The sequence below is a fragment of the Protomyctophum bolini genome (genome assembly GCF_963924005.1).
Source record: "Protomyctophum bolini genome assembly, chromosome: 17".
In the NCBI taxonomy this organism is placed as follows: Eukaryota; Metazoa; Chordata; class Actinopteri; order Myctophiformes; family Myctophidae; genus Protomyctophum; species Protomyctophum bolini.
In genome coordinates, this window is record NC_137878.1 from 12,868,577 (window position 1) to 12,882,328 (window position 13,752).

A 13,752-nucleotide genomic window follows, 5' to 3' on the forward strand; every position below is an offset into this window, starting at 1 on the left:
CTTTAGACTGCTGCCGCGTGATTTAGAACCGCGTGTGCTCCCATTGTTCCACACCACGGAAAACAAATTGACACAAGGTGACTTTGAGGTGAGCGGCTAACTGCAAATTACCTGGACATTCATCTCCACAGGAGGGCAGGCTGTGTGATGAGAGGTTTCTATAAAAAGCGGAGTCTACCCCGCGTGTCACTCCCTGAGCCTCGGTCCACTTCATGAAGCCGCTTAGTTTAGACGGAAAAGCGTAAACACCCTCTTGACTTCAATTGATTTGTCGTTTGAAACGTTATTTGGAAGCTGTGGCCCGCGCGAGTGCACCGTGGCGGGCTATATCTCCCTTCCACTTTCCTCCGGGATCCATGTATCGATCTGTGTGCGCTCATCTTCGGATCTCGGTTCAGGGGCCACCGGCGATGGCTCCCCCAAGAGCCATTTCCAGATGCAGAGAGAGGGGCACGCCTGTCAGAGAGCCACTACATTAGCCCATTTAGGCCTGACATCGAAATAAAAATAAAAAAGTCTTCTGAAAGAATATATATTCAAAGATTTGTGGCGCATTTTCACAACTTTTCAAAAATAGCAGACCTACAAGTTCATATGAGCTTGTAGATCTGCTATTTTTCAATAGTTAAAACACCAAAAGGGGTCCCCGTACATAATGGGTTAGTCATGGCACCCTGGAGTGTGTTCCCTCAATAGCTATCATCATCACCACTCAAAAGATGACATATCATACAAACACAGATTATATGAACAGAACACAGCATCGACCAGGCAGGCAAAGAGGAAAGCCAGATTGTCAGGGGAGAGAAAGACACTTGAGACTTGAGAGGTAAAGTCCAATTATAGCACATTTTCACATCTTGTAAGAATACAATTAAATGTATTTGTGTTTGTGCGTGTGGCGTGTGTGTGCGTGCGTGCGTGCGCGGCAGTTCTGCTTTATTTCGGATGGTGACAGTGAGACAGAAAAGCTGGTAGAGAGGGCACCGAAATACAGTTCCCGTAATTGCCCGTTAACTCCTCTTTTCACGGAGTGGCTATCTAGTCTGCCGTGTTGTGGTTGAGTGGTCAGATGGTGATGGTATGCTTAATACTTTCAAGAGGGCCCCATGATCTAGAAAAGGCTAGGGCTCAATTACCCAGGCAGGTCGTACCAAAGACTATATACAAATGGGACCCAATGCCTCGCTGCTTAATTGTCACCCAGCATCACACTTGCAGCGTCATGTGCGGGGGGTGTAAGTAGATCCTGGGCTGGGGGAAGTACCTGTGCGTCATGCCCACCTCACACTACAGAAACAGTAGATAGGCTCCTGTGCTATGGGCCCAAGTAGTAGCCCAAAGGCTACTTAGCTTAGTGCTTGTCTTGCATGTGTTTCTTAACTGTTGAAGTAATTAAAGAAATGAGACTGGAAGATGCACACAGCAACAGGCGAAGCAAACAACAGAGACTAATTACATCTCTTATCAATCTGAAAGGCCTCATTTCGTTTCTCTTAATGCGGTTGGACGGAGGGGTTGTGTGTGGGCAGCCAGGCACACACGGACGGAAACACGCAAAGACACATCAAAGAAAGTCGGAAATGCAATTATCTTTTCACAGCCTTCCACAACAAAGTGGCGTGCTATTTAAATAACAATTAAGACCCTCCGAACAAAGGAAAGGACATGACTGCTTCTCCTGTAACTCACTCAGCCTTGTCCCACCTTTGAAGATTAGTGTCACTAACTGAAGTCCCCGCTTCAAAATGGCTTCAGCTCTTCAGTGCCTCCGTCAGATGCACACAAAAAAAAAATCACACACAGAGCCTAAAATACCTTGTTTTAGGGGTGTAAATAGCTCAATGTGACGACCCTGCGGCTGACAAAGGCCCAGGAATTGGTTTTCCCCCAGACAGGTAATTACCAAAGACAAAGGCTGGACCATTTCAAATGTCACGCCACCACATTCATGTTGACACCGCAAATGGGGCATGGTACTGACTGGGAGAACATGAGCATTTACTGTCCGCAGACAGCGGGAGGAACGGTCTGCGTTCATCACTGTATTCTTCTTGATTTCAAGATAAAAGGGGCTGCGCTTATAGAAGAAAGTGAATCAACCTGGGATATAGTTCATCATCATAACCTTTATTTAAACTCAGAGTACAATTGAGGGGCAGTCCCTCATTTTTAATGTAGCCAAGATACAGAGAACATCCGACTGTCTGCTTCAGAACATTTTCTGCAACCATTTGAGCCTAAAATCTCCCAGAGCTTTTGTACAGGACTGTTTAAATACAGGTTTAACCACTTAGACCCTAGCCTCGGAAACCCAGAAGTTTTTATTTCCAGGGGAAAAAAAAGTCTGGGACCGAGTCCACTTCAATTCGTCTCACAACGCATTCCGTTAATTTGCCACGCTTTGTGAGCTTGTCAATCCCCAAAGAATATGGATGCTGGGGTTCAAGTTGTTTATATAATATAGCAAAAACAGTAGGCTACATATACTGGCCGCATATATAGTGATATTTTATATTTTCCTGGGCATGCCTTATTTTGAGTGCCACCTAAAGAGTGGCGGCTGCCTCCTATGCATGTGTATGTGTGTCTGTCTGTCCGCTTGAGCAGGGAACGTGCTCAGCTGATTGGTTGAGCATGGAATGAGATGTATGATGTATAATCATAAGAGCACCGCTCACTTCACACAAGTGTGATTTATTTTTACCCGGGCCATGTATTTTAATTTTAGGTAGTTGGCAAAACTGACTCACCACCTCTCAGCACCTGGTGGTGCATTGTACAGATTACGCCATATCAGCAGGCTAATCTAACCCATTACTAGGTTTTTAATGACTACCGGTGGCTCTGGTGCTGGCCCTAATCCCCAGCCTATTCCATCTCCCTCAACGGCAGCCGTCCAAATGATAACAGCCTGGTTGAGGACAAAAGGGAAAGGGGTTGTTGTTGTTGTTGTTGTTGGTGGTGCTGGTGGTGGTGGTGGGGAGAATAGGAAATACGATGGGACAAACTTTGTCGTGTCCTTTGTTCCGTGGAGTTCTGGTTCATACAGCACGACACAACAAAGGTTGTGCAGAGATGCGGGGCGATGGCCACAAGCCAGAGCACAATGTAGACATCTCCCCAGAGAGAGGAGATGCTCAACACTGGTCTTTTTTAGAGTTGGCCCGATGTCCCGGTACGAGTACAAGTACTTCATTTTCAGTACTCGCCAATACAGAGTACCGATACGAGTACTTTTTTATGTTTGTTGAGTAACCACTTATTTTACACACTTTTTTCCCCCAGATTTAATTTAATTGTCATGCCTTGTACTTGTATTGATACTGTAATGTTCAATTACCACAACATTACTGGCGTGAAACGATTTTGGAAGAAAATAAATCTTTATTTTGCTTATTAGCAGTAAAACGTTTTGTTCTAACTAGTGTCAATTGAATGTTTTGGTACTCGGGTCAGAGTATCGGGGCCGGTTCCGAGTACGAGTACTTGAGGGTAACGGTCTGAGTACCCGATACCAGTATCGGGACAACTGTAGTCTTTTTTATATTATTCACATGAAGAAGTTTAACTGCCGGCAACACAAACATTAAATGCCATTGACAATGACGGGACCATTTACGTCATATGTAGACGAGCAAATGGGATAACCAGTCCCATCACATAATCACGTTGGTATGCTGTCAGGTTTTTAGCTGGCTCAGGGAACAGGACGACGCTGCCATGCATAGTCCACATAACTGTAGATAGGTGAATGTACTGCATCTGTCTGTGGGCAGTAATATGCTGTGCCTGTGTGTGTGTGTGTGTGTGTGTGTGTGTGTGTGTGTGTGTGTGTGAGTGTGTGTGAATGAGTGAGTAGAGGACTAGAGGTAGCCTATAGGCACTTTTGTTACGCTGTGATGAATTGGTGTATTTCGTAATGTATTTTTTAAATGCAATGTGTTTTGTAATGGAATGGAATGGAATGTATTCTGCAAATGTTTTAATTTATTCCAGACTGGACTCTTGGAAGATTAGCCGAAAGGCTAAAATAGATCAAATCAAATCAAATCAAATCAAATCAATGCAGTTGTTCATGAGATGATGTTGTTCATGAGATGATGTATGATGATGCATCAATTAATGTCACTGTCAGACAGTCACAGACATCCGACCGGATCACATTGAAACGATTGAAAGGATTTGAAGATATGATCCAATTCTAACAGGATATGGAGATGGTGGCATGTTTTTTGCGGTCTCATTTGCAATTATAGAAAAACAAGTGGAAACAAATCTATGACACAAGTTGTGACTCGAGTGACCATTTATCCACTCATTCACATGCCCTATACTATACTATTGCAGAATCTAAGACCAAAACCTGAACTATAACACAAAATACCATCTCATCGAAGGCGATACAAAAGGACATTTGTGATGGCTTATAATGGTGCGTTCACATGGGCAGATGCAAAAGATACACAGCGTATTTGTAGTTTTGCATCTGAAGTTGAAACCAGCTCATCATTTTTGTAGCTTTTTGTATCTGTGTAGCCTTTGCAGCAGTTATACAAACGTCGGATGCATCTTTGCATCATCGTGTCGCCGGCTTCCATTGATAATGAATGGTCGACTGCAGTTTTGCATCTGCCCGTGTGAACACGCCATAATAGTCCAAGACCACTGCTACTTACTGCACTGCTAGACCATGGAGTGTAGTGGCTGCAGAGGAGAAGCCATGTTTTATGGCAGTACTAATATCACCCGCGGAGATGAGACGGTCACGCTGAAATGACCCCTCCCTAATTAAATGCTGTGTTGCCTCAGACCAAAAGTACATGATAACTACATTAAAGGAGGTTGGGGTCCACTCTGCCGAGCACTGAAGCGGGAGTGAATCATCTCAATTGCGAACCCTCTGAACTGAGCTGTGGACAGCAAAAAAAGGAAAACCAAGCCATTTAAACACACACGCGAGCGCACACGTGCACACACACACACAGATTGGTGATTGCAGGTGTAATTCCACTCGTGTATGGCACAAACATACCAAAAATAAATACGGTAAAATTGCAATTTGTCTCTGTAAATGTAAGTATCTTCATATTTCATCTTTTTTGTTTTCTTCCATAAATTACCACATTGTCCCGAATATAAGTCGACTCTGGTTATAAGACGACCCCCATTCTTCAAGACTCATGGAAAAAGTAACATTGAATGTCAAATAATCTAGTCCCCGATTATAATACGACCCCGTTGGAAAAAATCGGGTATGGTAATACCATAACTATATTGTATACATCAAAAATATCAAAAGTAGCTATTCGACAATCGTTGTGAGGTTGTTTTTCCTGCGCATACGCAAACTATTTCCACCCTATTTCAGTCACATGCTCTTGTGACTAAAATGATATCTACATTGGTCCATTGGAATTTTAAGATTTCATTTTTTTTTGCTACTGCACATCTCCACGTTCATGTTCCTAAACCCTTGATGGAATACTTAACGGTACCAGGCAGCGCTGTCATTAACGTGGGAGACGCACAAGGCGAGAGAACGAACGTAAATCATTCACAAAATGTCATCAAAGCTTCGCTCTTTCTTTAACAGCAAGTAATTGTGTGATTTCACGGTGGGGTGTGTGTGTGTGTGTGTGTGTGTGTGTGTGTGTGTGTGGGGGGGGGGGGTCTCGTGTCTCTCCATGTGTGCATGTGTTTGATTTCAGGCAGAGAGCTATATTTAGCTCACGTGCAGAGCTGCATGGGCGAGGGCTGCTGCCTCTGCACAGAACCAGAGCAACAAGCTATTTTTAGACTGCGGACTGACTCTTCGTAACCCCCGGTTACCAGTATCAGCATCAGCAGAGCTCAATCCATATTCATCATCTCCCTCTCTCTGTGTGTGCGTGCGTGCGTGCATGCATGCGTGCGTGCGTGCATGTGTGAGTGCGTGCCGGCTGCACAAACAAGCCTTCGCAGCCAATTAATTCACGGCAACCGATCATATCAAATCATATCTCCGTGCAGAGAGAAACGCCTACAAACGCAATTGGTGTAGTAAATCTAAATATAGGCTTGTTAGATAATGAGGACGGTTCGCTATTTATATATATATATTATTATTTATATAAAGCATGAAGCTTTGTGAATAGTGTGCTTCCGTTATGAAGTTATTTAGTGAGGTGGTTAATTCAGTAACATATAGCCTTATTCATTGTGGGTGAACTGCAGCAATAAGGTCAATGGTACTACAGTGGCTATATATATATATATATATATATATATATATATATATATATATATATATATATACATACATATAGGAGGGCCTTAGCTATGTTTCATTTGAAACAGGCCTCCACCCTCAGGGGGGCCTCCAAGCTCCAACTGAACGTCAGGTGTCAACCCCCCGCCACCCTTGGCCCTCTCTATCTCGCTCACTCACTGCCTTGCTCTCTCCCACAATGTTAAGTTACACCTATTTTATGTGAATAACCCGGGTACAATGTGCAGCATTGGGAGGTAAAGGGGAGACACTTTAATTGTGAAGGGACGACAGGATGAGGAGAGGTGTGGTTGTTGATAATTGTCGAGACTAGTAATGGCTGCGTGTGATATTGAACAGTCAAACTATTCGTATCAATATGGCTGTATCAACAACATAATTATGTCAGTTACAGTATATGGGGGCCTCATATTTGGTCTTGAAACGGGCCTCCAGATTCCTAAGGCCACCCCTGTAAACTAGGTAATATATACTGTATATATACTCTTTTTCAAGTATAAAAATATGTACTGAGGCTATATAAGCAGCAGCAGCAGTTCCTTCACTATCACTGTCGAGTTATTTCTGGCTGAGCGATGTGGGCGATGCTTCTATGAATACACTCCGTGATTAAAAAAGAAGAAACCAGTTATAAGAGCATACACGTGAGTGAGCAGAGATCTGGATGTTCTAGCACCTAAATGCATCCATCACCGCCGGGGGACAGAGGTAGCAGATAGGGGGGGAGTCGGGACACACAAGGAATGCATCACTCCATCTGCACTACAAATAGGTCCTCAAAATAATATCACGAATGAATGCTTATCATTATCACTGTTCTGATGGGCAGTACAGCCATGTGACACCTTATATGACATACTGTGATGTGTGCAACAGGGGACTGTGCAGAGTAATGTTGTAAAACAGGTGTGTGCAGGCTGGGTGGTGTGTGATAATCCGGTTGAAGTATTCCATTGGTACGGCGACTGCGGCGGCGGGCCCGGGAGAACAATGACGCGACACGAGACAGTATCACGCTAAAGGTTCACAAAGTTTACTACACAAACAGGAACATATATAGTGCTGGATCATAATGATGTGACAACAAGATATGATACACAATAACGTGCCTACTGCAGCAAGGCTGACCTTGCTGTCGCTGAGATGTCTCTCGTAGCCTATAACTATAAAGTATGCTACAGTTCAGGCAGTACACAATACACTGTGTCTCACGTTCAAGTACACAGACATGGGCGATCATGATTATAACATAACAAGTAATATAGTAAGAGAGTGTCGACACTAGCGTCGACTCCCATTGTAACAATGGAATGCGGAAGTGCTCATTCTAACTCAATGGGATAGTTCCAGCCATATAGGAGCAATGTTTGGAACTATAGCCCACAGGCACCCGCTTTGCGGCGAGATCAAAGCGTGTCGCTACTCTCCTACTCTACACTCTGGGACTGTGCTATACCTGTATATTTGAGTTACCCCCTATAGTTTGGTTGAATGTTGCAATGTTCTAGTCACACTCTCATTGGCTGCTGGGGACGGGCCCATGCGGGATGCTTATAGGACTATTACTATTTTCACACAGAAAAGAGAACGCTCTCCCACTGATGCTGAGGAAGTGTGATGGCTATAGCGGTGTGAAGCAGGAGGGGCGCGAGGGGCTGGCACAGCGGTGGTACGGAATCTCGGCTGTCAGCCCGTATCTCTGTCACAAAGGCCCAGCATGGCCCCTTCTTCGGTATAGTGGACTCCCTGCTCACGTGTGATTAGGGCCAGAAATTGTTCATTTTTCTGCTCAGGGTAGATATACAGTGCATGAACAGGCCAAACACAGAAAGATAAAAGGCCCCGCTGCATGGCGGTCTGAAGTGACACGCCATGACTACCATCACTCACTGCAGGCACACACAGATGCTTAGAACTCCAGAGTATAAGAGCCATGCATATATGGGGGACCTTCAAGCTGAGAACAAGAATGCATTGCTGTGTGTGTGTGTGTGTGTGTGTATACTTTATATGCTTTTTTACTATTAATACTACTATTGTTGCTTCTGCAGTGTATATTGTGCATAGTTCAGGCTATTATTATTGTTTTTCTATGACTGTAACCTCACAGTAATTATCTTACTCTGTATTCTATTCTGTGCCATACAAGCCGTTCTGTTCGTTGGCTTTTGTATAGTCATCGGGTCAGCAGAGGGTGAAGCTCAGGCTTCTTCCTCGGCCGCTCCCTTTCTGGCCTCTTCTCCTCAGGCCTCTGGTCTGGGACGTCCGGCAGGGCCTGGGAAGAGAGAACCTCACCAGGCTCCACGTCTCCCTGAGTGGTGATGATAGCCTCCAGCTCGGCCAGGACGGCGTCCTCGTCCTCCTGCGTCAGACACCCCGCCAGGATCTCGTCGATCTGCCGTTGGTACTCGACGGAATACTGGGTCTCGTCCATGATCCGCTCCACCTCCTCGATGGACATCACCTCGTGCATTTTCTTCAGACAGTCGTTTCCCACTTTGAGCCCGTCGATGACTTTTACTTCGATCTGGGCAAACTCCAGGTCCAGGACCATGCGCTCCACGTTGCTTATCTGGCTCTCCGTCTTGTCCAGGAGTTGGTCCTGGTAGCGCTTCTTCTTCAGCAGAAGCAGTGCCTTTTCTTTCTTTCCATTCTTCAGTAAGTGCTTAGCCAGAAGTATCTCCTTCTCCAGCTGCAGATTGATCCTCTTTTGATATTGCCGTAGCTTATCTCGCTGTTGTTTCAGTTGCAGTATCGCCCGGTCCTGCTCTGTCACTCGAGTGCGTTTCTTCCGGCCAAAGATATTTCCCATAGTGAGACTGCATCCTAGCGACCACGCACACGTATGAATAAAATATATAAGCACTCTGTAGTGGGTAGTGTCAAACTGATCTCTGTCTTCATTGAATAGTATACTGGCCTTAAACCCACCCAACTGAAATAGTTGGTCGATGTTGCCCTCTGTTCTTGCGTAAGCTTCTTGTGCAGTGGCCTTTATCAGTGAACTATGACTTCATAGTTCTAAGACTTCAGTCTTGTATGACGTCAGTGGTTACGACGTCGGTGCTACTCTCTATTCATCTCAATATTTGGGCTTATTAAACCGCAGACAGACACGCTGAGCAGAGTTGGTAGGACTTTTACATAATGATACACATCTGATACACCTCGGGTCACGTTATAAGCTTGCCTGGCATTGCTGGGGTTACAGTGTGTTCAGGTTTTCATACCTACAGTATATAGGCCAGGTTATTGCATTGTTTAATAATCACTTTGCAAGTAAATCTTAGTCATCCTTACATAGCACTTGTACATAACATAACTGAATAGGCTGAAAAGCCCTCGAGAAAGTCTTCACTTTATATTCATGCTGTGTTGTTTCAGTTGGAGGTAAAATTAGAGTCCAGGAGCAATTAGGGGTTCAGAGTCTTGCTCAAGGACACTTCGACACCAACTCTGGGGGAGCCCGGGTTCGAACTGGCGACCTTGCGGTTACCATCCAGCCACGTCACACTGCGTGAACATAATTGATTGTGGGAAGGCATTCATCAGGCGGACCGCTGATATTTAACTAAGGGAGTATGCATGGGGTTTCCTTAAGCAATATTACACGAGAGGGGGTGGTTTAACGCCATTAATGCACGCCTGCGATGCTCCGAAAGCAACGCAGAAGTGGCCGCCGCAGGCAATATGATAGCATATAGAAGATGACCCCCCCCCCCCCCAACGCCCCGCTATGTCCCTGCAAGAGCCACAGCTGTGGTGATGACGCAGAACTGGGATTGGGTCCAGAGGCTGGAGATTATTTTTTTTACCAAAAGTGGTCACTGAAATTACCGTAATAATACAGTACCTCCAGGCAGCTGCATGACAATGTGGTTGAGAAACAGGTCATTAGCATAGATATTATCAAGGGGTTAGGGCTTCAGACATCAGAATAAAAAATGAAGTATGAGTCGATACATTGTGTATGAATGAATACACATCTACGCCTTGTGGCTGTCATTCTTTGTCTGAATAGCCATACAACGACGCATCTTTTAATATTAAAACATGTATAGGCATGGTGCGGCATGGCCACTCCAGCAGAAAGGGGGAAAAAAGAACAAAACCAGCTAGGCCTCAAGAGAGAAAGAGTGTATTTTGTATTCATGAAAGAGTTGTGGAGTTTTTGTGAAATGAATGACACAAAGAAACCCGCTGTGAAAAGGTCTGGCTGGTTGTATTTATCCAGCTGCATGGCGCGTAGACGGCAGCCCCTCAGGGTTTCATACAGAGAGCCAGCTACAGATCAGAGTGTATCAGATACTACCCAGAGTCTGCTAGACGCACAGCCATGGAGGGTTGAGTCATGACTAACCACTAGAAGACCCCATAGCCTTTCTATTCTGGGGTGAACATTTCAGAGGAAACAAGCTGAGAACGTCTTGCGCCCTCCTTTCACCGCCTTGGGGATTGAACTCAGTCACATGAGCTGCATGACTTCACAAAGACTGAACCCTGCATAGATAGAATGCACGTATAGAACAAAATGTACAGCATTATGTACTGTGCATACAGTACTTTCTCTATATATGCATAGATACGTCATATACAGTACATACCTTAATGCACATGTTCTGTGAATCTATGCAAAATGTACATTACCCACCATTCAACTTCCCACTGCTGCTAAGGCTTTTTGAGTGGTGCAACCACTCCCTTACGGAGCTATGTGTGTGTGTGTGTGTGGGTGGGTGGGTGCGTTGGAGCACGAAAACAGCATGGTTGTTTTTCACCACCTGTGTGCAACCTAACACACACACACACACACACGCACATATTAACTGTATATACGGTGATTTCGGGTGTGCCAGTACAGTACAGCACAGCACAGTACAGTTCAGTTCAGTAGAGGGTACAGTAGAGGGAGCCCCACACGGCAACTCTGTCATTTCTCAACCGTTTCGGACGCGGGGCCGCTCGCCGGAATCAGGCCAGCGGCACCCTGGGTGCGTTCCTGTGGGTCTGGAACTCCCCTCCCCCCACACATGGAGTTGCACCACTCACTTCACACGGGTGTGATTTTTCTTTTATCTTACCACATTGCCTTTCTAAAAACGCTGTATTATCTTGTGCATTATTTTGTATTGCTGTTGCTGCACAGTGTCGGTATGAGTAACATTCTCGATTCAATACATACGACTCCCAAATGGTTTCAGCGGGGCAGAACACATAATTCTCTTTTTATTTCCATTCATAATTTAGCAGAGTGAAATAAGAGATGATTTGAATTATTCTGGTATAGAGCTGCCCAAAGGCTGATCAATTGTGTGCGGAAGAATAATTTGCAAAGAAATAATGATTGTTCTACCAATTATTAGTAATTTCAGACTGACACAGACCAATGTGCATAATGAAAGCATGGTGATGGAATGAACGTATTTAAATCTTTCTTTACGAGGAATAGCGTGACAACAAGATTGCTACTTTTGTTTTTCAATTGGCATAAATGCCATTCTGATCTACATTATTTGCTTTTTGATAAGCTACCCCCTTCTAAGCATATCATTATGATTTCTGCAGATGTCTCTTTACGATACGGACCCCCCGCGTGTGAAATCCATTGAAACACCATGCTGTGAATGTCATTTAGCCTGAGAATAATGTTATGCCAGGCGGACCCAGTAAACACACAAGACAATTGAACCAGCCAGAGGGGGTGAAGAAAAAAACTCATAATGCATCTCCTTTGCACTGTTAGTGTTAGTCGCGACCGCGGGTTGCATTTACTATGAAAACGAGCATTTCCCGTCAGTCAGTCAGTCCGTCCGTCCGTCCGTGACCCACCAGACGCCACGACATATATGGTCATGCCTCGTGACATCACGTGATATCATCAGGGATGGTCATCAATATTAAGCCCAAATATGGGCATGCCCATACTGTATATGAGAGCCCTGATGTTATCAATATTAAGCCCAAATATGGGCATGCCTATACTGTATATATGAGATCCCTGATGTTATCAATATTAAGCCCAAATATGGGCATGCCCATACTGTATATGAGATCCCTGATGTCATCAATATTAAGCCCAAATATGGGCATGCCTATACTGTATATATGAGATCCCTGATGTTATCAATATTAAGCCCAAATATGGGCATGCCCATACTGTATATGAGATCCCTGATGTCATCAATATTAAGCCAAATATGGGCATGCCCATACTGTATATGAGATCCCTGATGTCATCAATATTGGCCAGCAACTCTACATCTGACCTCAAACCTAGATCTACAGATGTGGAGCTGGCCTTTTCTGACGATGCATATGTTGATCCTTCCCCATTCATCCTTCCTCCCTGCTGACTGATACCTGCATGTCCATTCTAACTCTAGACGGGCTTGCCCAAAAGGTATTAGTGCAGCCACGCCAGGCAGCCGGCGAAAACAGGTTCTCAACAGGCCCGAAAATTAAGGCCCGGCCCTACCTGGGCCCTCATCAAACCCTGTACACTCAAGACACTGCCCCCGCTGTCACCCTTACATCTCCATATATGGAGCTGACCTGTTCTGTCATTCCATATATTGATCTGACCTCATCCCAACCCTGTACACAAGACACGCTCCATATATGGCCAGTACAGAATTAATTCCATTATGTTGATCTCCCCCCCCCCCCCCCCCATGTCAAAGCGCCAGCGCTCGCCCAGCAGTCTGCCGTCACCCAGGCGGATGCGATGCACACAACCTCGCCCTTTGTTGGCATGACTCGGCCGGGGATTGAACCCTTGACCTCTCATTCTCAGGGCAGACACTAACCACATGCAAAATGTCAATTGCTGCACAACGTTGTTGTTGTTTTGAGTTTAGGGCCTATTGCAGTCAATCATTTAGTTTGGGAAGTGACCACTGGCGGTCACTGGGTCTTGGGATGGATGGATGAGTGGGAGGAGGTTCAATTGAAAAATAATAGCTCAGAGCGGCTTATTTGCCGGACAAAACTGTGAACTTAGTTCAGAACTCTACATTTTAATGTGAGTGAAGTGAACTTGAACTTTGAGCAGTTGTTGAACTCAACTCGCACACTACTGATGAGCAGATGAAAGCAGTTCTGTGTTCCTCTCCCTCTTATCCCTAAATCCACAGGTAGGGGAGGAGGGGGTGCGCGCGCACGCGCACATGCACACGCACACGCACACACACACAGGTCTAAGTTGTAACAGTATTCACTGAAATGTGTCTTTACTACATATAATTATCTTCTTGATGTCGCTTTCACTCTGCTGTCTGTGCTCGTGTGTGCGCGCATGATCGATTGCGAGGGATTGCTTGTGTGCGTGTGTGTGTGTGCGTGCATGTAAGCGCGCGCATGTGTGTGTGTGTGTGTTGCACGTGCCCGTCTGGAGCGGCTCAAAAGTGCCTCTATACAAATCAATTAAACATGGTTTGTTGTGGAAAAGCAGCGTGCGGCTGATTGACAGAATCATTTGTAGT

At 45.1% G+C, this 13,752-nt stretch overlaps 2 protein-coding genes across 2 annotated transcripts in view; both read right to left on the minus strand.

Moving 5' to 3' along the window:
* Window positions 1–13,752, minus strand: part of trappc9 (trafficking protein particle complex subunit 9) — a 285,531-nt gene that overhangs the window by 104,152 nt on the left and 167,627 nt on the right. The window lies entirely within an intron of this gene.
* Window positions 8,448–9,092, minus strand: LOC308332423 (charged multivesicular body protein 6-like; the record flags this gene model as incomplete). Its single annotated transcript, XM_080788319.1, has 1 exon — window positions 8,448–9,092. The coding sequence occupies exon 1, from the start codon at window positions 9,081–9,083 to the stop codon at window positions 8,448–8,450; it is 636 nt and encodes a 211-aa protein (XP_080644445.1). The 5' UTR covers window positions 9,084–9,092.